Below are 27,017 nucleotides of genomic sequence, written 5' to 3'. Positions count from 1 at the left end.
GCAACTAATGACATCACTTCCCACATATTTGTCTTCTGAGCGGTTTAGTCACGATCAAATTTTATCAATTCTAATCTTGAAACATCCTGGCAATCATATCACTGTGCAAGTTTCTATTTAACCTGCTAATCGTAGTAACCAGCTCAAATTGGAACATTTTATCACAAAGTCAGCTAACACCAGTTATCACACATGGTATGCCAGCAGGTTAAATAGGGCTCTGTGTTTTATATTATATGATAAAGAAAGCTAGTACCTTTTAGTAGGAAAGAGACACAATATATGGTAAAACAATGACAGACATGTTGTAGGTAAAACTTTCCCTAATAAATACATCTATGATAAGTTGTCTTCTTTCTAAAAGGAAACATTAAACAAATGCTTTATAGTGTTTATTGCTACATGTATTTCTGTGTGGACCTATGGAATTGTGATGAATGCTTAAAAATGGTTACGACAAAAATAGGGTGCTGGTTGCAAATGAACCTGCGAAGGTTTCTGTAGTTATGATCCTAGTTTGGTTTCTTGAACTTGATCAATCAGAATTATGCAATTGGAGAGCAGTGTCTTTGTAGTCGCCTAACTTTTCTATCCTGAAGCAAAGCTTAGAACACATACCAACAGCATGACTGTCAGGACCAACTAGGGTTATAAACTTTCATAAAAATATGTATTGGATATATTACTGTGATATTTATCTCTCTTTATCCAGATGTTAAGGCCTCTAGCCAAAAGTTAAGGTTAGGATTGCATAGTACTTGATGTTTTTAAAGAAAGTTGAAATTGTAAAATTGATTTTCCTTGCGCAGATGTCAGAACCTCTAACCAAGAGCTATGTGGATGCCACTGATCCTAGCCATCCGATCCAAGAAGACCTGGTCTTAAATGAGCTCTTTGAGAGAGCTAGAAAAAGGGGAGTAGTTGGTGAGGTGGTCAACTTGGAAACAAATAGAAGGTTCACCACCACAGAGATACTAGAGAAGGTAAGGAGTGTGTAGTGTTTGTTGTTTTTAAAGAAAGGATATTTTGGATCAACTCCAAGGGGTGCTATAGTGTATGAATATAAATAGATGTTGTACTTACAACTGCTACCAGAACTGTTTCTCTTTGTCTATATGGGATGAGAAATGCACTTGCTCACACCATACTAGTGTTTTTCTAAAAATATCCCATACATTTTTGACTGACCTCAAGCAAGCGTTGAACAACATCCATTATAAGACTTAAGTGATAAATGGTAATAGGACATTCAAACCAAGTGTTGAAATTATTGATGATTCGCAAGTTTACCAAAATACCACACACAATGCTCACTATTTTACTAAGTTTACAAAACACTTTACACTTTTTGATTAAGAATACCACACACGCACGCACACACGCACGCACACATGCACGCACACACACACTGTTCACTTGGCCACTGCTCACACACACAACTGTTCCCACACACCCACAAACGCACATGCACATGCACATGCAAACGCAAACACACTCGCACCAGTACACGCACTGATTCATTTAGTCCCTTGTTTGTTCGTTCGATCATTCATTCAATCATTCATGGATTCATTCATTTATTGATTTAGTCAGTCACTAATTTATTGATTGATTGATTTATTTACTTTTTTATTAATCCATTCCAAAATTTAAGATCAGAATCACTCACAAATATTTGTCAGCAAAGTTTAGTTCTAGCAAAAGCATTGTAACCTAAAAGAACTATAATGGATTGGAGCAATATTACATTCACTGACAACCTTTAAATTTATTGCATACTTGCAGGCAGATGGCTATGCTAAGGGAATGTTGGCCCTGGGCCTTATTCCAGGTGAAGATACTTTTGCTGTAGTTGGATGTTCTACGATAGAAGCAGTTAACGTGTTCGCAGCCTGCAGTGCTATTGGTGTGGCTTTTGCTGTAAGTAAAGTTTCTTGTCACTTACCTCTTTTTGGAATTTTGCTTTAGCAAAAACGGTTGCATTTTTGCAAAAACCATTTTACTTCAGCAAAAAACAATTTTAATTCATCAAAAAATCTACCTTGGCAAAAACCATTTTAATTTTGTCAAAGCCAAGTTACTTTAGCAAAAACCTTTTGATATCCGCTATGTATGAGTAGGTAGAACATTATTGTCCTATTATTCTCTAAGATTTTCTATAAGCTTGCCTAGTTGCAGGAAATAAGTTAAACTTTTCAGTACTAGACTAACTCTCGTTTTAATTCAGCAAAAAATATTTTTACTTTAGCAAAAACTATTTTACTTTGACAAAAACAATTTTATTTTATCAAAAACCACTTTATTTTGGCAAAAATCATTATAATCTTGCACAAACCTTTTGCTTCAGCAAAAAATACTTTTGATGGCAAAAAAGCATTCTACATTAGCAAAACCCTTTTTTCAGCAAAAACTACTTTACTTTAGCAAAAAAAAAACATTTTAATTTAGCAAAAACTAATTTCTTCTTCAAAAACACTCTACTTTAGCGAAAACCATTTTAATTTTACAAAAAAACTATTTTACCTTGTCAAGAACCATTTAACTTTGGCAAAAACCATTTGATAATGCGCAAGGTATTCGCGAATAGAATATGTAGAGTACGTATGAGTGGGTAGTTCATTATTATCTTATTATTTCCTGAGGTTTTAAAACAGGATCATTAAGTGTGTCAGGTTGTCAAAAGCAGGCTGAAGTTTCCAGTAATAGACTAACTCTTTTTTTAAGCTACAAAGTTAAAAATGTGGTTGATGTAAGATTAGCTTTTAATCGGTAAATGTTCTACCAATTTTATATTTTTTCAAGCGAATTGCATGAAGTTAAAGTAAGGTTGCACAAGTTTTATTTTTTAAACTGTCATAGCCCAAGTGCTTACCCACTTGCCCTCTTAGCATGTTTACATGAGAACGATTATATACAACAAATATTTTACCAACCAGTTTATCACTAGCTTGTCTGTCGACATGTTAATCAATGTTGTAATCTTTATAACAATACAAATATATGAGGGTGCCATTAAATATGTCACCTGAATATACCAGAAGTTTCATTCACAGTGTCCCATACACATGACAAATGTCACATACGCAGGACAAGTGTCGCTATACATGACAAGTGTCACTTACACATGAAAAGTGTCGCTACACTTGACAAGTGTCACTTCACTGACATATGTCACTACACATGGCAAGTGTGACTACACATAGCAAGTGTCGCTGCACATGACAAGCGCCACTGCAAAAGACCAGTGTCACTACTCATGACATAGGTGACTCACTGCATCAATTAGGATGCCAATCAAATGCCATGTGCATGTCACCAGCATGGCAAGCAATATTTCAATCAGCTTGTCGAGTGTCAATCAGTACATCATTTAGCATGCTCATATCATTGTACTAAGAGGCTGTCCTGTTGTTGAACTGCACAGGTACCTATCTTGTTTCAGCACCCGTACATCTATGCACCTAAAGATGTATCAATTACAAACACTCTATCTTTAATGGAGCCAAAAGCAGTAATGGTTGGTGAGGGGGCTTCTGGAACCACTTTTAACAGCTTTCTAAAATTCTTTAGCGAGTCTGGAGACAGTCCAAGGTCTGACAAGTGAGTTTTTTAGTCTTTTGCCATGGAAAGCCTTTATAACGGCTCACCTTAATATCTATACAAAAACATCAATCACAGGTTACAGGGTTAACAGATCTACCCACAATTCCGCCACAATAAATTTAAGAATTTTTTTATTTTTTCATTTTCGGTGGCAATGGATAAAAGAAAAAATTGCAAATTGCCTTAAAACCGTAAATAGTGACCTAAACATGTGACTGCTTGTAAAATTTTTCTCAAGATTGAACCTCAAATATTTTTATAACTATATTTTAATATTAGAGAATGAGGTCGGTAGTCTGGTCCAATTTAAAAAATGATAGCATTTTTCTTGGTAGCTGGCAAACGGCAGCCTGTTTCACTAAACTAAAAGAAGTATTAAACATGGCTTTTGTCTGTCAAATTCATTGACTATTGTGCAGAGCTTTCTGCTGATTCTAAAAAACTTTGCATCAAAACTTTATTCCTAAAAACTAGCTTTTACAGCAAAAATATTGAGTTTGCTTAAGCAAAATGTTTTGGCGTGCATTAATTCCAGCAAAGCGAGCAAAAAATTCTGTAGTAGAAGAATGAAGAGTTTAACTATTCTTGTAGATACAAAATATTGAAATAAAAATCTCTGTTCTTTGCACATTTTGTTTTATGCTAGCTACTGGTAGCAAACTTGTTCGAATCTTTGCTAAAATAAGATACATTATGTTCGTCCATCTGAAGAGACGATTGGAGGTTAGAAAAAAATATTGCATCATACAGGATTTGTATATTATATATTATATTATATATATTATATTATATATACTATATACAATTCCCACAATGACAAAGCACCTGCACACAGGTGTCTAATTCTTCTCAGCCAGATTAGTGAAATAAGAAATGAAGGAACAACATACAGTGAACCCTCAGGAGATGATTACCCTGATATATGATTTGTTTCGCCTTACGAGGTGGAACATAATGGTTTATCAAATAATTGTCTCTCACTGTACTCTCGACTGTCAGGGTACCATAGAGAGATAAATACACTAATACTAGGTTTTGTCAATTCCTAATAGAAGAATATGTTTTACAATCTATATACTGTTGTAATCCGCTAATATAATACACTAATACTTAAGATCAGATGGTAGTTTTCTTAACACTGCATCTTTTGCATCTTTCTTACCAGACATGTTACTCTATTTTTAGGCTTCCCTTCATAGAGCATATATTCTATGACAATTCCCACAATGACAGGGCACCTGCACACAGGTGTCTAAACCCTCTCAGTCAGCTTACAGAGATAGGAAAGTCTGTATCAGATAAACAACTTGAGGGAGCGAAAAGGTCGGTCAAACCCGAATACAGATTTCACCATTACTTCTCTTCTGTAAGTGTTTGTTTTAAAATCCCCAAGTATATGCCCGACATAAAGTTTTATGTTAAACATTTGTACAGCTATTAGGCATTAAAAAGTGTTTTGTTTAATTTTTTAGTGTCCCAACAGCGTACAATTGAACAGAATCGGGTGTTATTCTAGCTCAAACTTGAACAGTTTAGCTATGGACTAATATTTAATGGCATCTATCTGCAACTAGATTGTTATTTATTACTGATTATTTGTAAAGTTTTAACTCGTCATAAAATTAAGCAAATATAACTTTAAACTTTTAACAAATTTATAGCATTATAATAAATTTCCACAATTTGCTTTGTAAAATTGGTTGTTTTTTATGATGTTTGTCAATGGCAACTTGTTTTATTTGATCTGTTAGCCAGCTTATTTGCTAGACTCTTTACATACCTCATTGTAGTTTTCTAAAATAATAGCTGAACATATGTTACAATATGAAACATTTTTCAAATTATATGAACTACTCGTTAATAAAATATTTCAAGTGGTTAATAGTTTCTCAACAAATAAGTTCCAATAATGTAAATATCACAATTGGAATAACTAGTTTAAACTTCAGTTGAGTGAGTTTCATGCAGAACCTTAGTTAGAGAGAACTAAGCATTTTTGTGTTGATGTACATCCATCTATCAAAGAACTTCTATCGTCATTTTCACCGGCAAACATCCTACAGTTGATAAGAGCAATCTCACAAACCCTTGTTTTATGTGAAGCAAAAAAGGCACAAAAAATAAAAATACACATATAGCAATACAGCCATACCTTGAAATAATTATGAGCTTAATGCACAAAGATATTCCGAAGTATATTATTTATAAACAAAAGGTTTTGTAAAAAAATTTTATTTTTAACAATGAAATTTTTATGTTGGAATATTTGCCGGTTTCAGTTTTCCACCATTCAAAGCATAAGAGTTTAATTTGCACCAACTTATTGCAATTATGTATTATTATATTTGTGCTATAGGGAAGTACAGGAAAGCCTAAGTGCGTTGCACATAGCCACTATTCCCTAGCCAATGAACTGATGCAGCTAAGATCAGACAACTTAAAGGTAAGAAAGTGGTATATTAGAATGATTCCTATTTCTCCAATTTCATGTGTGAAATAGCCAAAAAACATTACTTGTAAATTTTAAAAATCCTTAGAGATATCTCCTTGGTTCCTTAGTTCAGTTTTTATTAACAAAATGCCAATTTCTGTAACAGGTCATACACAGTTTTTACAAAGAATGCTTGATGAAAACATATAATTTCATAGTCATATTACAAAATTAACCAGCAAATAAAAATGTGTAATTTTAATGATACCCATGTGAAAAAATACTTTGACACCAAAACAATGATTGACCCATACTATACGTTTTTCTACCCTCACCTAATTTATGGAATAGAGTTTCTGAGCCATACTGGCTCAACAGAGTTGGAACAAAAATTTTTACAGACAAAAGCAGTAAAGATTATTTTTAAAATTAAACCAAAATCATCAGTAATTAATAGCTTTTCTTCATTGAAAATAATTCCTGTAAAAATGCATTTTGAATTCCGACTTGTGCTGCATTTGGTCAATGTTTTGAAGATGTTGATTTTAAAAATATGTTAATTGATTACAGCTACTGTACCAGATTAAAGGCAAGCAATGCTCTTAAAATGCAATACTTTAAAATTAATAAAGGTCTAAAATCTAAGTTGTGCACTATTCAATAAATACTTATTTCACCTTTATGACTTGGCTTTGTGTGGGTGGCCATTGTGATTTGATAACTGTGTCTGTTCTTCTGCAAATTCTAGTGGGGCTGACGCTAGTTTCGAGCTATCGGACAGTCCTTTTTGCTTTGTTTGCGTTTTCTTATTTTCTGTGTTTCACTTATAAATTACACGCAATAAAATATGCACACACATGCAATGGTATGTACTTGCGAGTTGTCCTCTCATGATAGTAACTGCTCCATTGCATCAGCCTCACTTTATGCATTTAACATTGGTTAGACAATTGTCGATTGTTTTCTGATATGACTCTTGACTTCCATTACTTTGTAGACCAAATATTTACATTGACAAATGTTAAACGCAATAATTTACACTTGGTTGCAGGTATTTGAGCACAAAGTTTTAAACGTTTTTTAAAGTTTTAAACGCAATGAACATTTCATATAGTTTAGACAAACTTGTAGAAATTAATATATTTTTAGCACTAGTTTTTGCAACGCCAAAAAGAAAAATTATGGTAATGAATTCAAATTCACATCGGAAAGAGTGAGGCTTTTATCAAACAGCTGAATTAAAGCATTAGCTCTGTCATACACGCTGATCGACAGCCAAACTGATAAATTTACGGTCACATCTCACACACAAAGCTGTGGCTATTAGAGCATCTAAACTTGGTCGCCGGTAATCAAGGAGTCAGAACTTTTAAATGTCAATCTGAGAGCTTATGGTTTTGGCTATTTAGTATGTGCTAGTATATAATATATAATATACTATATAATATTTCCAGATATTTGTTGTCAAGATATGTTTTAACGAAGTATTTTTTGCATCTCGACTCTCCCAAAGCACATAACAAAAGGCTTTAATTTGCAAGTAATATCTGTGCAACTATTCATGCTGATACCAGTTTTTCTGTCCCAAAAGAAGACTTGAATAATAAAATCACCAGAGTAAGGTGAACCCTATAAAATTTATATGCTATGCAATACGTTGATAACAATGTTCAAAAACCAATGCTATACATGCATAATAAATTCATTTAAATAAGGTAACCTTGATTGCAATAGTTTTAAATAAGCTGTTTTATTAAAACTGTATAACTATCATAAAATTGTTCCGACTAAGTAACAGTGATCACATCTTATCTTCAAATAAAAAGAAGTGTTTCGTAAATCAAATGATATTTAATATATAAATAATTCTAACTTATAGAGTACTTAAAAAAACGTTTTCAAGTACTAAAAATGTTTTTTCAAGTACTAATGTACTAAGTAATGTTTTGTCTTTCGTTTAAAAAATTCAACTTTTGATATAATGGCTGTATTTAACGGTACAGCCTTAATATCAAACTTTCTGTAGCAAAAGGCAGTCTTCTTTTCTGTCAGCACACAAATAAATTTATTTGAGTCACTGCGGCTTCATATGTAGATATGATATTTGTATTTTGTACTGTTTTACATTTCTTACAACTGTTTCTCTAGAGGTAGAAGCGGTGCAGTTATATCCTACTGAAACAAGTAAACATTTGTGATTGAATTCCCTGTTTAACATCACCATTAACCATAGTTGAGACCTCTACCTCAGATTGTTCATTATAGGTGGAGTGTTTTAATCTCTTAATTGGCATTTTGATTTTCAAAATATCTTCTCCAAAGAGAGATTTTCTTTAAAATAACATGTCAATGATACAATAACTAAATATTGTTATAGCATATCATTGAAGTTATAAGAGAGCGTGTTAACTCATCTTCTTGCCACACTGTATAGAATGCTCAAGACATCGTTACACCTTTTTTGTGAAGTGAGACAGCTGACATACATACAGCTGTACTAGAATGTAGTTTCCTCTCAAGTTTAGTTTGTAGGCTGTACCTCTCCGAGGCATTTGTTTATACAGCAGTGTTAAAAATTAACTTACACAAATTTTTTGTAGATTTCATTGAACGTATTCGTATTTTTGTACCATTTGCAATTATTTTTGATGTTTAAGGTGATTTTATTGCCGAGGTATTTCTAAAGGAGAGTCGATAAAACTTGATCGCGGTTAAATCACCCAGAGGAAAAATAGTAATGAATGAAATGACATCAATAGTTACTAGTGTTGCAATAGTTACTAGTGTTGCAATAGCTAATATCAGTTATTGCATTCAAGTTGCAATGTTACACGTCTCCGTTCTGTCTGTCTTTTTGCAATTATAGTCATAATAATCTCACTTCCGCTTGATTTGAGCGTTTTATTCACGATTAAGTTTTATTAATTTCAATCTTGAAACATGATGGCAACCAAATCCCCTCAAACATAAAAAACAATCACAAAGGATAAAAAAGTACCGCTACTTTTTGATAAAATCTACAAAAATTTTGTGTAAGTTAACCTTTTAAATCGAGTCCCAATTATTTCTTTAATTTTTTAAAACCAATAATTAAAAGTGTTTTTGAATTTCAATGTCAATTTTTAAAGAAGTTTTGAAGTTTTTTTTTTCTTTTTCTTCTGCAGTCAGTAATTTTGACAATGACTGTTTTATGGTTCAGGCATATTGCTAAACTTCTATGTAGCAATGTCTCTTACCATCTGTTTGTGTCTAGTTCTCTAAAATTTATTTTAATCTTAACTACTTCTTGTATCCCATCCTTAGTCTGCCCTGATTCCTTTTCCTTGGTCAAGCTGTGAATATAATAGCTGCCTTGGCTAGGTGTCTTGTTTTGCTAGTGCGCCTTACATACAACAAACGCAGTGTTGAAGACGCTTTTATACCTTTATACAGATCACGAATAGCATTTTCTGGCCTTTTGCATCAATGATGGTTTGCTTTATGTAGTTTAATAAGCAGTGTAGAGGCTGTAGCATATTCTTAAAGAGACCAAGTAACATTCTTTAGTTCAATGGCACCAATTTATTTATATAATAACAGTATTAATTTAATAAAAATCAATTACAGACATGTATAGGATATTGAAGACATTCTAGTAGAGAGACTGGATAACACTTCTACTTCATTTACCTCGGTTTGATAGCTCTATGTAGCGCTTACCTGCCGGAGTTAGAGGTCTGAAGTATCTTAACCACATTTTAAGCAAAAGTTGATTTTGTAGCCGATGCTGGCAATGAATCCAAATATTGATGAGTTGCAAAGTTACTCATGTGTGGCCTTGACTCTTGCTGGCAAGGTCTCCAAGTGCGTTTTCATTCCAGACATCGATTTGAGCATGTCTCCGGATGAGGTTGCTATGATCTATATTCAGGGCGTGGTTAAGGAAGGGTGAGTCAGTGTTTTGCAGCTCTAGTAAATGTGTGTCTATGCATCTTGTTTTCCATTATTACTGATATTAATAATTTAAGAGAATTAGTAGGTGTTTGTTTATTAGCTAAAAAACCTAGTTTCAGGCCATTTAGATTTGTGTCACCATTTCATAGAGTTATATTTCTTGTACTTGTATTTTATATTGTTGACCTTTGCTGTCAATGTCAGTCGTGGCAGCAAAAATCTTTCTACCATTTTGCCAATGTATAGATTTTCATCCAATAAAATTTGTGTCACCGTTCCATAGAGTTGCATTTCTTGCACCAATATATACCTTTGAGCATTGTTTGGTAACATAAACTTATTGATATGTCATCAATAGCAGGGCGTTGTGACATGGCCTCCTCTATAGGTCAGGATATATAGCGTCCTCTGGAACTTTGACTCTAATAGCATCTACTGTTCTACCTTACAAGTTACTGTTTCTTTCACTTGTTAATTAGATACATTATTTTATTGGCAATAATTTCATTTCAAACAGAAATGTGTTACAAATTATGCCATGAAAAAATTAAAAAAATGAAAGAGCAACAGCTAACTACTAAAACAAAAATAAGTAGTTTGACATACAGTGTGTAAAATACCTTTCTTCGTTAAGGAAGCGGGTATTGGGTGGAAGATTGTTTAAGCAGCTAGCAATGATTTTTTTTAAACCATTATTTGATATTGTGTGCAGTTTAAACCATTTTAATTACTGGAAACCAGCTTAATTCACTTTGTAGTTTAAATCTAATAGAGATAATTTTGTTGCAGAGTGGAGTACCTTGCAGTTACAGGCGCTGTAAGTAACATTATCAAATCCTACGTAAGTAAAAGTAAAATCGACTTCCCTGCGATGAAACTTTTCATTAACGGAGCACAGATTGTGTCTCGAGGGTATAAAGAGAATTTGAAGAGGCTCTTGTCTGGAAAGGCTTGGGTAAGTACACAATAGCAACATAGTAGTGACATTTACCTATGATCTACATTGATGTTATATAAGTATTTACATTTAAGATATGAGGGAAAGATTATTGTATTTATAAAAGCTTTATAAATCATGTTATATTGCAATAGTACTTAGGAAAGGGTGTCAACGTAGCCTAGTGGTGGCACCTATTTCTGTCATCCGTGAGGTTGGTGGTTCGAGCCCCGCTTAATATTAATCTGACAAAAGGCTCTCAGCAAACTTTCCATCCTAAATTGCTGGGTCTTTCGAATCTAAGTCATAACTTGGAGGCCTCGTGTACCACATGACAATGTGGGCACATTAAAGATCCACCTTTTGTGCTTCACACATGGAGCAAATGAAATGGCTACCTGACTCTGTCAGATTGGACGTGTTGCACTCGCATCCTTTCAGGTTAATCTGACAGTTCCGAAAGTGGTACATATGAAGAATTGGGTCACCTCTTCTCTACCGTATACCGCTCGACCCAAACATGCATTGCAAATATTTCATTGTCGAAAGCGACAGACAGCAATCTACTTATAGAGAAGTAGTGTGTATAATTCATTTTTAACTGCTGTGAGCTAAGTACACATATAATGGTACAAATTCTCTATCAAATATAAACTGTAGGGTCAGAATTAGGAGCATGTAGAATCAGCTCTTGTTGACAGGCTCTTCGCTTTTGCTTATGCAAACAATATTTGAGTATTTAATGTTTAAATCAAAAAACTATCTTACCAATTGAGTCATTCTGAGTGCAGAAATGTACTCCTTTATAATGGTATATAACCATGTAGGGAGTATTTTTTCATTTTTAGCTGAGTGAAATGTACAATATAATAGTACTACAAATACTCCATCAAATATAAAATCAATTTTTGTAAATTCTAGTTTACATAATATAGGCCTATACACATATTTTAACTTTTGTTACCTCATTACCTGAACAAACAGTTATTTTTGGCAATTGTCAATTTTGCAAAACTTACAGAAGAATTTCGTAACAATATGTAAAATATTACTGATCTGAAAGATTAAAAATATAAAAAAAATTTCAAAATAAAATAACAGTTGCCTTTATTGAAGAAAAAGGAAAATTTCGGAGATACATTACAATTCGAAGACTCAATACTATTGTCATGGGTCGTTAGCATAGCAAATTTTACTCTTAAATCTTAGCTGACAAATTGTTATTTTTAGAAGTACATTCTAGAGTTCGGTCTATTTAATGAACAAATTTTGAGAGAGAGATAAAAAATTGTAATATTTTTATCATCTTTGTATTTCTGATTGGAGCATTTTCCAATGACACAGAGCAAAGTGATAAGGTAAACAGAGTGGAGAGATGATACATGCGTATACCTATTTCTTAAACTGACCTCAACAAAGGTGTTATAGTACCAAGTGCTGGAAATATTTTAATGCTCCTTATTGTGATCTTGGCAGATCATAAGAGACAGCTTCTGGGAAGCCCTCATAATTAAAAATGCTGATGGATTGAAAACTCGAACTGAATTTAGTTTGTGATCACGCCTGGCTTTTAGTCCTCTCTGGCTGGCCATTCTCCGTATTACAATACCAATACACAAGTAGTTATCTACAATACAGGCCATTACAAAAGGAACCATAATCTTTTGACGGATTTCCATATGTCATGGAACGATCACCTTCATGATACGATGACACTACCATCGTATCATGAAGGTGTGCGAGTGAAAAAGTGACTAAAAATAATGCTCTATCATTTACTATATCGATACACAGGTAATTATCTACAATACAGGTCATTAAAAAAGGAGCTATTATGCTTTGATGTAATGGCGGCTTTTCATATGTCGATCTACCATGATTGCATAGTAATGGTGTGTGAGTGAAAAGGGAAAAACTGACTAACAATAATGCTCCATTATTTAATCCATATTTAGCTTAGTGATAATAGCAATTATAATCATTGTAATTAATTTTATATTCATAATTTTAATAAATATTAATTAATCCCAAAGCAAAAATATAGTCGGCTCAAACATCAACAGACAAAGTTAATTTTTTCGATATATTACTTCTTATAGCAAAACAGCCAGATGTTGGAGCAAAAGTTCATGTAAGAAGACATTGTATTTTGCTTAATTTGTTTGAGAATTTAAAAATAAATTATAAACTCGTTTTATTTCACTATGAATTTAGTATGTTAAACTATCTCAAACCCTGAATCTAGACTCAAAGGTTATAAAAGTTAATTCAATGATAGAATAATAATTATTGGTAAAGGAGGTTTTCATTGTGAATCAATCTTAAAGACACCCAGAAGGAAGTGTAAGCATGACAATGAGTAAGTTTGGTGGTAAAGTAAGTGATACTTACAGTAACTTACTTAATTATAGCTTAGCGATAATAATGATAACAATGATGAGAAAATTGAATTATTGAGCAAAAATGTGGTGGAGTGAAACCTCGAGATATGAAGTTGGTATAGTTGCTACATATGTCAAAACTGTCAGATGTCAAAGCAAGTGTTTTGGTGAAAATACATTGTATTTTACTTAGTTTGTTTGAAAAGCGGAAAAGAATTATAAGCAAATTTTATTTGAAAATAAATCTAGTTTATCAAACTACCCGTAAAATTACAAAATTGCCAGTGAAAAGAGCTTCTTATTGTTGGTCTATTTTGAAAATACCTAAGTGGATATGTAGATATAAACGCTGCAAAATTAAAATCACAAAACTTTCAATGTTACAACGCTCATAATATAAGAATAATATAATATAAGAAAAATACGTGCTGTATGACATCACTAGTTGCTGTCGCTGCTATAGTTAATATCAGCTGTTAGGCTCAAGTTGAAGTGTTACGCGTCTCTATTCTGTCTGTCTTGCATTTATAAGCATCATAATTGCAGGTCATAACCTTTATTTATGAGTATGAACACCATTACTTTTCTCACCATTACGTTTCATTGAAACGCTGAAAAGAAAAATACTTGCAAAATGATATAACTAGTTGTTATCGCTGCTATAGTTAATATCAGCTGTTAGGTTCAAGTTGAAGTGTTACGCGTCTCTATTCTGTCTGTCTTGCATTTATAAGCATCATAGTTGCAGGTCATAACTTTTATGTATGAGTATGGATTATTTTGTTAGTCTCTTTACATCTATAGACATCCTTATCTCATTTTCGTTTGATCTGAGTGTTTTAACCATCATTAAGTTTTGTCGCTTTCAATCTTAGAATACCCTAGAAGTCAGATCATATCAAGCATGGAAAGCCACCGCAAATGATGAAAAAATACTGATACTTTCTGATAAAATAAACTAAAACTGTGTGCAAATTCATCTGTAACGTTGTAGCTGTGTCTTTTAGATCTATAAATTGGGGTTTATATTTCAAAATTTACTGTTACGGTGATGATGATAATTTATAGACATTGTATGGAATGAGTGAAGCTGGTACAATTGGAACATCATCTGTTGGTGATACAGAAGAAGATGAAGAAGCCCGAATGCAGGCCAGGCTTATTGTAAAGTCTAACACGCAGGTTTGCAACTATTAACACTCTAACATTTTGCAGTAATTAACTCAACACTGTTAGTCTGAGAATATGATCAGATTGCATTTGAATCATAATTCTATAGTAACTATTGCATTTATGTCTTGCTAAGGAAACTTGACTTGGTGTATATTTAAATATATATATATATATATATATTTATAGTTTAAAATCAGAAATATCAAACCAGAGTGTAGTTCTAATGTTTGTGAAAATCAAATTCTTAAGAACACCATTGCTAAAACTATGGCCACCACTACAGCAACAAGGAAATAATTAATTGTAACCGAGAGATGTAACCGAGTCATTATGAGTACTGTTCAATGGACCTTTTTTGACTGATCACTTTTTAGTATAGCTTCATGAAGATTAAAAAATGTCGAAGTGGCGGGCAAATAGAATTCAAATAACAGGTGACACTGTATTTTTCAGACCTTTTTATAGTGGTGTTGAAACAAAGGTGACACTAACATAGAAGCTTTACAGTATACTATATATATATAAAAAATATATGTATATATATATAATATTTTATATATATAATTTACTATCTATATAAATTACTATTTATAGATAAACATATGTATAAATATATGTGTAAATATATAAAATATATAAATATATGCAGGTAAATATAAGTAGATGTATAAGTATATATATATTATACTAGCTGTACTACTCGGTGTTGCCCGGGTAATAAAGAAGTCTTCGGACAGAAAATTGATTTGTATTTAACATATAACAACATTTACCATTCTAGCTTTCAAACTACATACCATAAAAAAGTGTTTCGTGTAGCTGAAACGAATTAAAGAAAAAATAAATAAAAAATACGTGTTACTGAAAAAGGTTACTGTTCCACTAAAAGATAACTCTCAAAACTTTGAATACGATGATACTGGTACTTTTTGATACTGGTACAAATGTAAAAATGAAATATTGTACTGTTTATGTCTGCCCGAACAGCAAGAAAGTTTTGAGGCTCTTCCTATAAAAATAAACCGTTGTCTGCGCGAAAAGAATCAGTCTTGACCGCAATATGGCAATTGAACCTTACAAAAAAAACGAAAATAGAAGTTCAAGAAAGCATAGAAAAGTCATGTTTTATAGAGTTAGGCCAAAAATATTTTATTACATTGAAATAATACATCATTTAGCGTTTGCATACGGCATTTGATAACACCTTTGATCAATACACCTTGTATAGATGAGTGGTAGCACGTGGATGTAAAACTTGCAGTTGAAATATATATATATATATATATATATATATCTATGTACATGTATATATATATATGTATATACATATATCTATGTATATACATAAATCTATGTAGATACATATATACATAGATATATATATAAAATAAGTTATATATATAAAATAAGTTATATATATATAATATGTTACTAATATATCTAGTGGAAATCTTCTGACTAAAAAGTGCTCAATGCCATAAAGGCAGTGCATATAGAATAATTTAAAATAATTTAAAAAAAGATAAAAATTTTGACTATTATATTTACACTACTAATAGTTTCGTGTTAAAAACACTCATCAGGTGACATTCATTTATGCGCAGAAGCTTATATATACGTAGGAACATACAAGCTAGGCAGTGATCTTATAATGAGGCATGCAAGCACTGTAAATTCCCAAATTGATGGCAGTAGTAAAAGTGCAAAGGCTAAGCAATAAAATTGTAAACAATAAATGGGATGAGAAAAGCTAATCTATTAACTGTTTATTAGCAAAAATTTACTTGAGTGTCTACACCCAGATACCATTTCAGATTTCTTATTCAGTGTCGCCATATGTGGCTTGTACATAATGTAGAATTTTTCCCACAGACATAGTTCGCACTTCTTGGCACGATTATTGTAAGCTGCTGATCTGTGGATAATATTCCATTTGATGGTATGCATGATGTTTTTCTCTTTGAGGGACTATACATGTTCGCTTAGCCTGGTTGCTGATCTTTTGCTGGTATTGATGAAGGAAAACTTGTGGTTGGCGTACCTCTTCTTAAACGTATTTTCAGTTAATCCGATGTAGGTCTCTTTATTGTTATTTGTGCTTACTGTAGCTTGATATATAATTTGCTCAGTAAGGCATTGACCATTTAATGGACACTCGGTAGGTTGTCTGCAATTACAGCCTGGGTTTATATTGTTCCAGGTCTTAGTTGGTGGTATTTTCTTATTATTGCAGTTGTTAATGATACCTTTAACGCTTTTCATGCAACTATAACTAATCATCACAGTGTTTCTGTTAAAGATTTTGTGTAAGTTGCTCATTGGAGGAAAGTATGTTGCTATTAGTTTGAGAAATTGTCTCCCTATATTGGTTTTGACTTCTTTATTAAACGGAGGGTTATACCAAGCGATGTTTCGTTTTCTTGTCTTGTGCTTATTGTTGTTGTTATTCTTTCTATATATCAGTTGGTGGCTATATCCACTTTTGTTTTTTGCTTCTTGGTATGGTTTAATGTGCTTGTTGAATGAAGCTTCATCAGATGACAGTTCTGATAGTCTATCGTTGATGTTCTCAGGGATAGCTTTTAGGATGCACGGTGGGTGGTTAGATTGTTGGTGCACGTACACGGGTATGTTGCCGGGTTTTGAATATGGGTGGTACTTTCCTGTACGGAGGTCTAGTGTGATGTCCAAGTAGTTAACTACTTTCATATTGGCTTCAATGGTCACATTAAGTTTATGCTCTTTAAATATACGGCATATCTCTTTCTTGGTATTGTCAATTTGTCGTGCTGTTCCGTTAAATACTGCCAAGCCATCGTCTCTGTAAAGGTCGATGTTGTTGCCATATTTGTTAGCCAGCAGGTTTAGTAAGTAACTGCCAACTAATTCACAAGTTTCAGCCCCATCGTAAGAGCCCATTGTCACGTCGAAGGTGTTGTTATGTGATTTGTTCTTCCAGGATTGTTGATTATGGAATAATAGTGATTTTTTAGTGTTAATGATTATACTGCGTTGTTCTTCAGTTATGTTGGTGTACGCTTCAGCAAAGTCCAATGCCTTGTTGAGCAGGTCTTCGGTTATTGATGGATAAAAACTTACCACATCAAAAGTGATAAAATGGTGCGAGTTCTTGTTCGTCACACCATTAAACCATTCTATGACTGCTCTGGTGTTTTTCCATTGGTTGATGTTGGTTGCTGCGACGATTTTATTGTTGATCTTCTCGAGTATGGTTTTACTTATTCTTCCTGTTTCAGTCTTAGCTGGATTGATTAAGCGGCAAGTAGGTCTGTTTTCAAAGTTTTGTTTGTGATCTTTCAATGTTATAAACGCGTTCTTCTGGGCTATGACGTCTATTCTGTCGTCTAGTTGGAGTGATTGTGCAATGTACTTCTCGCTTTTGATGATGTTGTTTACAGCCTCTTGGTTGGATTTTTCATAGTCATTGGTAATGGTGTTTTGGAGTAGGGTTTGGTATTGTTGTGTATCTATTCTATAAAAATTAGAAGTTTTGTCTGCTTTAACCAAAAGTTTGCCATCAACTTGTAAGTTATTCATATCAGTTCTTAATCTATCCATGAAGCCGAAGCTTACCTTGCTAAATTCCACATTGCTGATTAGCTTGAACAAGTTGTCTTCAAAATTCTTTAACTCGGGAACAGATGGTGGGTTTTTCTACGAGTTAAATCCATATGTTTCTTTGACAGTTGTCGAAGATGATGGGCGCAGAAAGAAGTGTGCTCTCCATCTCATTCTTCGCACAAACTTTTCTGTCTGTTCTATAAGTTTCTTTTTGTACATATTTTGAGGTGGTATCGGTATATTCTTTGTAGAATAATCAAAGTTTATCTTCTCCATGTCAGGTAGACTTGAGAGTGCTCTACTATAGTAGGAGCTGATATACTAATATATCTAGTGGAAATCTTCTGACTAAAAAGTGCTCAATGCCATAAAGGCAGTGCATATAGAATAATTTAAAATAATTTAAAAGAAGATAAAAATTTTGACTATTATATTTACACTACTAATAGTTTTGTGTTAAAAACAAAAACACAAATAACAATAAAGAGACCTACATCGGATTAACTGAAAATACGTTTAAGAAGAGGTACGCCAACCACAAGTCTTCCTTCATCAATACCAGCAAAAGATCAGCAACCAGGCTAAGCGAACATGTATGGTCCCTCAAAGAGAAAAAACATCATGCATACCATCAAATGGAATATTATCCACAGATCAGCAGCTTACAATAATCGTGCCAAGAAGTGCGAACTATGTCTGTGGGAAAAATTCTACATTATGTACAAGCCACATATGGCGACACTGAATAAGAAATCTGAAATGGTATCTGGGTGTAGACACTCAAGTAAATTTTTGCTAATAAACAGTTAATAGATTAGCTTTTTTCATCCCATTTATTGTTTACAATTTTATTGCTTAGCCTTTGCACTTTTACTACTGCCATCAATTTGGGAATTTACAGTGCTTGCATGCCTCATTATAAGATCACTGCCTAGCTTGTATGTTCCTACGTATATATAAGCTTCTGCGCATAAATGAATGTCACCTGATGAGTGTTTTTAACACGAAACTATTAGTAGTGTAAATATAATAGTCAAAATTTTTATCTTCTTTTAAATTATTCTATAAAATAAGTTATATATATATAATATGTTACCTATACATTGTAATTATAATATACCGTTTAACCTCTATTTCAACGCCACCTTTATGTAAGTGAATTTTATTTGGACACTACTATAGGATGGTTGAAAAATACAGTGCCACTTTTTAATTGAACCCCACTTCTACTTGAAATTATTTGATTTTTATGAACTCATAATAGAAAGTGATCAGTAGAAAAGTGGTACAAAATGGTACTAATATTGACTCAATTACATCGATAATGATTAATTATTTTGTTGTTGCTGTAGTGGTTGCTATAATTTTAGCGACGGAGTACCTGAGAAGATCAATTGTCACAATAATCAGAACTATGTACACTCTACATTCAGAGTTACTAAGATCTAAATCATGACCATTTTTTTAGATTTGCTTATAATATGGTTTACAATCTGACCTGAAGACTACAAAGTATTTTGACGTGTGATGGGAATACTTTTCAGGAACATCCTACAACATAATAGCAGCTATTTTTATGGTTTAATCTAACTTCAAAACGTTGAAAATCTTAAAAGCATTAAAAGCTTCTTTGAAACTTTAAAATGTTATGTCCATTTTCTAACTCTAAAGCTTTACATTTTTAACTATGAATCATCATTGAAGTTATTAATAACATTCTTGCAAATATTTTATATTCAAAACAGTCCCTTGTGTAACTCAGTCTGATACTTGAACGTATATGAAGACTGGTTTAGAAAAAATTCTGAGATCAACAGTTTTAATTTCGTGCTGCCTAAAGGGGAGGGCAAAATGTAGCAATATTAGCCTCACTGCAGTTACAAAACGGCTAAATTTATCCTGTAGAAAATCAATAAGTTAGTCAAAAAATGCTCAGAAGTTTCAAAGTAGAAACTCTTTAGACCGTTCTCATTGGTCGATGGTGACTACCCACTGGCCATTAAAATGTGATTGGTGAATCACTCTCACACTCACTAGTAATATTTTGAATTATATCTGTCCCAATTATCACTTGATGAGAGCAGATCTATATCTTCTTTGAACAAATCTGCAATGATTGTCTAACAACTAAGTGATCTTCCTATTTTATATTACAGTATATACATGTATATCATAAACGTAATGAAATATTAACAAATGAAAATATGGATTTATGACAGCTGAGAATTGTGGACTCTAATGATGAGGTGGTAGATATCGGTAAAGATGGCATGGTAGAAGTGAAAACTTTCAGCAGATTCCTAGAATACAGGAAACAAGAACAACTGGCAAAAGATATGTTCACTGCTGATGGATTTCTTAAAACAGGGTAGGAATTCTCTGAGCAATTTTTATGGTGCATATTGATACCGTAAATATTAGCCTTTATAGAAACACTTACAACCTGAGCAGGGCATAATTACATTACTGAACCTTAATATAAGTTTCAGCAAAGGTATGAACAGGTTGCCTCAGATCTCTCCTTGACCAGGCTTGACTGAGAAGCTAACAACCAATGCTAGCATTGCGTGAGGTCATGTGATTTCAGCCTATTGATTTTCACCCGTTATTTTCATGACAGACATTATGTTTCAATGATGCAGTTTATGTTATGTGCAAGTTTTAGTCAACCACAAGATGTAAATGCCAAAAACCCGCAAGTCAAGCGAATTCTGTTATTTGCCATTTTTGATTGAATGTTTCACGCTTCTGAATGAGGGAAACAGAACTTGCCAATGATGGACAAGAAAATGCCACCCAAGCTATTCCATTTTGAACGTTTTACACACTTGTGTCGCTCTTTTTTCAAAAGCGAGCTAGTTATCGAGATAGGAGTGTGCTGCTATGACCTCAGGCATAGAATTCATTATCATTATTAACAGAGCACTTCCGGTAATCCACAACATGTGAATATTCATTGAAACACTTTTTAACTCAATGCGACGAATGGTAACACATCAGATGGTAACTCAGCAGGCACACGATTCCCAATTCTCATAATTTGCTAAATGAAATATAGTGAGAGTCTCATCATAGCTGTATGTCAGCTGCTCATTAATTGTTTTCATTTTGGTATAACTGTATAACTGATGTACTGAGTTTAGATTTACAAGAAAATATTGAGCAGTGCAATGAATCGCAGTTGGAGTCATTTAAGGAGATTACAGAGCTATGAAGAAACAGCACTAGCTTGAACTTCTATAGAATTGTTGTTGTCAGTGCACACTATCTTTGTTTAAAGCCTTGAAAATATGTCCGAGTAAAACATATTTTCACTCTAACTTCAGTTTTTCAGTTTTAGAACACACAAATTAAACTTCTATTTTTCAAGTTTCATGTCTGCTAATTACTACTGTTGTTAATTATTGCTTGAATGTACTGAGTTTTGATTTACAAGGAAAGATTGAAGCAGTAGAAACAGTTGCAGTTGAACTTAATTAGGGAGATTTCATAACTATAAAAAATAGCAATCAGTTAAACTTTTACAGAATCACTGCTGTCAGTGCGCACTATCTTTGTTTAATGCTTGGAGATTATGTCAGGGTTTCCTAGAATCCCTATTGTTTATGCACACAGTCTGTAATTAACATATAATAGTATTTGCACAAAACTATTATCTGCGTGTAGAGATGTGGGAGTGATGTTCGAGGATGGCACATTCATCATCAAAGGTAGATCAGCAGATGCTATTAGATTCAAAGTTCTGGGAGATGTTATATATCCTGGACCAATAGAACAGGCCATGTCACAACACCCTGCTATTGATAACATATCAGTAAGTATATGTTACCAAACAATGCTTAAAAGTATATCTGAATGCAAGAAATATAGGTAACTCTACGAAAATGTGACACAACTTTACTTGCTAATAAATTGGAAAATCAGTGAAAATTCGCCGTATCCACTGATCATAATTAGGCATTTTAAAAGTAGAGCACTCTCAGTGGTAATCAGAATGGCGAGGAGATTAGATGCTTAATATAAACTTCTGTCTGGACTGTCAGCTCAGAATTGGTGAAACAGCAAACTACTTGAACCCACCTAGCTTTGCCTACATAGCCAATAGTTAAGTTATGGGGCTAGAAACATTCTACAATCAGCTATAAAAGGAATTTTAACTAAAACCCAGCTAGGATAAAAAGGAATTACAACTACCTCACTCTATGGGAGTCTTCAAAGATTTGCTGAACAAATGTTCAAAACTCACTGTTACCTTCTGGATATTGAAATTTTTTATCTTTAGTAGTATCCGGTAGTCTAGTGTGTTGTGAGAAATCGTCAAGTATGCTGTGAGAGATCGTCCGGTGTGAGGATGCAGCAGAGAGAATAACAATCTGGACGGTTAATTGAAAACACCTGAAGGCGGTTGAATAGCGCAGGTAGTAGAGTGTACATCTACCAAGTCGAGTGTTGTGAGCAGCACATCTAACCATGACTTAGAACAGAAGGTCGGAGAGACACAATCCTTTATTATAGTAAATATCCTGTCTAGCAAACATTTGAATGATGAAGTTGCTTTCATCTTTCTAGAGCCGCTCAAATTGAAGTATTTCGCTTCTGTTGGGTTTTAATATTTGATGAAAACAAATCAAATTGTAATAGGCTTGTTAATATTTGAAACATTGCAGTAGCCATATAATATTGCTCGCAATGATAGAAGTTTCAATCTATTTATATAAATCTCTCTGTTTGTCATTTTTCATCAGTATGTCTAGTTAGAGCGATAAAGTTTTAGAAACAAAAAATTCGCTTCTCATTGGATTTGAACTCGAAACCTCCAGTTCTGCAGACAGGATAACTCTACCCATTATGCTACGCCCCCAACTGACTATACTAAAGAATAAATTTGCACATACTTATTACACCGGTTAAAATATGCACGCTTGAAATGCTTGCAAAATTACTATTGGTTACTACTAGCACGCTTGAAGGTCCTGGTTGCGTGAGAGATCATGACCCGTGACATAACGATTATAAGCGCAATCCGGTTTCAGATGGACTGACATAGCTCTTATTATAATAAAGACTTACACTAGCCTAAATTACTAACTTATGTTACTCAAATTTGTTGGGTAATTATTTTATTATATGCACAACCCTATATACCCCTACAACCCTAGTACACCTATATTATTTAGCATTCGGTGACTCACTATCCGTCATTCAAGATTTTAGTAAGATGATTTGTTTTCATATTAATATTTAGTAATCAGAGTTATAAAAAAGCATTGGATAAAAGGAATTTACACTTTAATAATGAGGTTATTTAAAAGAGCTCTGCAGTTTTATCTGAGTCTTGTTAGCTCCACAGTATGGTTATAACGATAGTAATTCTCGTTTGTCATTCAATTTCGATACTGGTCATACCAAGCGATTCTAATTTATTTATTCTTTTTAAACAAAATTATCTGCCTGCCGCATGTAAATATTTTTGTTAGACTTCCTTTAAAGTATCTTGAAGTCTCTGTACAAGCAAAAATTATTAGGTTGTGTCAGTCAGCATACCATAAAACCTTTGTTTGATTGCCACCTGTATTTGAACTCTACCTGCAATAGAGTGCCATTATAAAACAAGGGTTGAAAAATACAGAGCCACCCGTTAATTGATTGCTAACTCTATTTGGCCACCACTTAAAATTTATTTGATCTTCACAAACCCATTATAGAAAGTGATCCGCAGAAAAGTGTTCACAAAATGGTACTGATAATGGTTATTAATGTTCTAGTGATCCACGACCAAACACGAGGGGAGCGATTGTTAGGGAGATTTATGATAAATGCATATGTGCACACAACTCATGAAAATTATTCATCAATACCGTCACAAATCCTTGTACCGAAATCTCATCAACAAATTTAACAATTTTTTAATGGAGTTGTTTAAGTATAATAACGATACAAAACATATATAAACCTATTTAAATATGTTACCAAGTCTTTGAAAAGTGTAGACAATATCCTGAAGCTTACCCATCTAATCAGATTATACATAAATCGATAGATTAAGTCAGCCAATAATCGCCAAAAACACTTGAAAAGCTTGTTTTAATCATAATTAAGACAGGCCTATGATATGCAAACAAAGCCGTGCGACAGATAGTAGAACTATTTAGCAGTGCGCATTTCACGAGAAAAACGTGCTCATTTCACCGGTCTATGGCATTGTTTAATTGCTAAGGTTTCTAATATTTTTTGTGTTTAATATCTCGCGAAAATAATTAATTATAAGAATAATTATTCAATTTTATAAAATTATTGTTAGATTTAATTATAAGAATAATTATTCGAATTTATTCGAAGGTTTTTGCAATAAACGGAGACCTTTTGACCGTAGACCGATTTATAGGTACAAAATTGTGGTACATAGTCTATCAGCCTATGTTTTTTCCCAATTACCGAAGGTTTCATTAAATTATTTAAAGCGTTAGCCAAAATTCTTTACATCTTATGTACAAGCTAGGGCTGAACTACAACGCCCCTTTATGATGAAAGCATTTTTTTATTTTGCTTCAGTTTGCAGAAAACTTCCAGACGTGTGAACGCTCATACTTGCTTTCTACTAAATCGCTATTAAAACCATTTTACATTCAACACAACCAACTTTCAAACTGTGTATATTACACAGCAGCTTGCCATTTTACTTCTAATATTGCATTTCAGAAATATAATAAACATATTTCCTTATTGCTGTTGTTACATTACATACATTACAGTAGGTTAGGCCGGCAGCTTTAATTAATATTCATTTTATTGTTGTCAAACATAGGTTTGAGATAGTAATAAATTAGGTGTGAATTTTTACAACTTTTTGTTTTGCATAATTGACTTGTTGAATTTAATTTCAAAACAACTTGACGACTACCATGGACATACAACTTCCCAGAACACCACGCCATGGCCGACACATTGGCCGTCCACGTGTCTCTCAATTATTACAGCTCAATAGGAGGATAAATAGAAAGTCCTCACAGCAACCACCAACTTCAAACGCTAATGTTCAACAACACACTACTCAAATTAATAACAACAACTCATCTGATTCAAAGAATTCTTTAGTAGATGTTGTAGGCGATGTAAATGACATGGACTTGGCAGCCCCTTTGTTTCCAGATGATGATCATGATTTTATGGACATCATTGACCATGAAAATATTGCACAAAACAATATTGCTCCTTCCAATGCTGCCCCCCTTCATCACATTCCATATTTTCAATCTTTAGATTGTCCTGATTTTCAAGAACTGCGTAACAACTTTCTCGGCAGACTAGACAACAACATGTCACAGCTCACGTGTACTGGATGTAATGAGAAACATTTCATTACATACAATGCTCAAATACAACTATGTCATACGTGCCAACAAGTTCTCCTGTCAAATTCCTAGATTACTAGAATTTCCTTTTTGAAGTCGTGCTCCCTCAAATTTACTTTTATATCATCTCGAACAACTCTCATTTACACTATACTCTGTCAATTCTTGCTGACAACTATTTTTTCAACAACCAGCACTACCCTTTCTTTTTCCATTATCACTTATTCCATTATCAGGTCGTGGTCTTGTCACAGGGGAATTTCTAGTTATAAAAATACTTACAATAATTATGATAATGCTAATAATATTTATTAGTAACAATTAATTTTTTCATCTCTGTAGTCATAGCCAAGGTATTTGTGATGGCGTACCAGGGAAGATCAATCGTCACAATCATCAAAGCTACACTCTGATTCAAAGTCACTGAGATCTAAATTCAAAAAGCTTATGCTCAGATGCATCCATAATATAGTGTAGTCTGACCTGAAGATTTTAAAGCAGTTTGATGAGCGATGAGAATACTCTACAATAACACCCAACGTTGTACTAACAGTCATAGTTATTGTCTATCAAAGTCCAGTTTTTTAACTCCAAAGCTTCACTTTTTTTTTTAGAAGTTTAAAAGTGGGTTTAACAAAAATTTGTGCAACTGAGGGCATGTTGGCCAATGTATCTCCTCCTAAAAAAGAGTGCAAAATATAGGCAACATAAGCACCGCTGCACCCATAAACGAATAAAAACATTCTCTCACCATTCTGATGAGTTAAACAAAAATTATGGCTCCACTCTCTAATTGAATGCCACCTCTAATAAAATGCCACCATATGGAAAGGGTTTTACAGAGCTTTGTGGTGTCCAAATAAAGGTTTTACGGTAAATTATACATTATAGCTTTCAACAAGGGCACAGACGAACACTGCTCTTATTATAGTAAAAACTATGGAGTAGATTATATTGTATATTTGGCTCAGCTAAAAATGGAATACTGTTATAAACCATACCCTATACTGTTATAAACCATTATGAGGGAGTACATATCTAAACTCAAAAGAACCCAGTTGGTAAGGTAGTTGATTTTTAACCAAAACATTCAATACACAAGTACTGATTGTATAAGCAATAACAGTTAGTTTGTTAAAAAGAACTGATTCTGCATGCTCGTAATTATAATCGTAGTTTATTGCTTTCAGGTTATAGCTGGGACAACCAATGACTACTATGGGGATGAACTGACTTATTGTATCAAGTAAGTTCTATGTCTATAAAGTAAGTGAGTGTATGCTTTGTATGCTGAGCTTGGAGCACTGGCTTATACATCTATACTTACAAAAGTCTGTGCTATTATCTATACGAAAAGATTGTGGTATTATGCTTAGTATGTGTAAATTTATCTTAGATAATAGCTAAATTGTCAAACATAGTGTACTTGATATATCGTAGTGTTTGTTTTTTGTCTTTTTGTACACCATATGTCCGGTTAAAGCAATTAAAATTTAGCAATGAAAAATCTACTTGGCAATGGGATTGAACTCACAACATTTAAATCAAAAGTCTACTGACAAGCACGGGTATCCACAAGCCTAAGCCATTCCTATTATAGTCCAGTCATTTTTACCATTTCCTGT

The 27,017-nt window shown here is 33.3% G+C and overlaps 1 protein-coding gene across 1 annotated transcript in view; it reads left to right on the top strand.

The window, feature by feature from the left end:
- The first annotated feature begins 809 nt into the window (after positions 1 to 809).
- Positions 810 to 27,017, top strand: part of LOC137408750 (putative acyl-CoA synthetase YngI) — a 30,465-nt gene continuing 4,257 nt past the window's right edge. The window contains exons 1-11 of the mRNA XM_068095334.1: positions 810 to 983; positions 1,786 to 1,920; positions 3,443 to 3,600; positions 4,789 to 4,969; positions 5,960 to 6,046; positions 9,795 to 9,961; positions 10,757 to 10,922; positions 14,354 to 14,467; positions 20,260 to 20,408; positions 21,707 to 21,854; positions 26,583 to 26,638. Coding sequence (XP_067951435.1) covers positions 810 to 983; positions 1,786 to 1,920; positions 3,443 to 3,600; positions 4,789 to 4,969; positions 5,960 to 6,046; positions 9,795 to 9,961; positions 10,757 to 10,922; positions 14,354 to 14,467; positions 20,260 to 20,408; positions 21,707 to 21,854; positions 26,583 to 26,638 — 1,535 coding nt within the window. The remainder of the gene's footprint in view (positions 984 to 1,785; positions 1,921 to 3,442; positions 3,601 to 4,788; positions 4,970 to 5,959; positions 6,047 to 9,794; positions 9,962 to 10,756; positions 10,923 to 14,353; positions 14,468 to 20,259; positions 20,409 to 21,706; positions 21,855 to 26,582; positions 26,639 to 27,017) is intronic.

The sequence above is a fragment of the Watersipora subatra genome, chromosome 11 (genome assembly GCF_963576615.1).
Source record: "Watersipora subatra chromosome 11, tzWatSuba1.1, whole genome shotgun sequence".
Lineage (NCBI taxonomy): Eukaryota > Metazoa > Bryozoa > Gymnolaemata > Cheilostomatida > Watersiporidae > Watersipora > Watersipora subatra.
The sequence above is the reverse complement of the archived record's forward strand: the minus strand, read 5'-3'. Positions and strand labels throughout refer to the sequence as shown.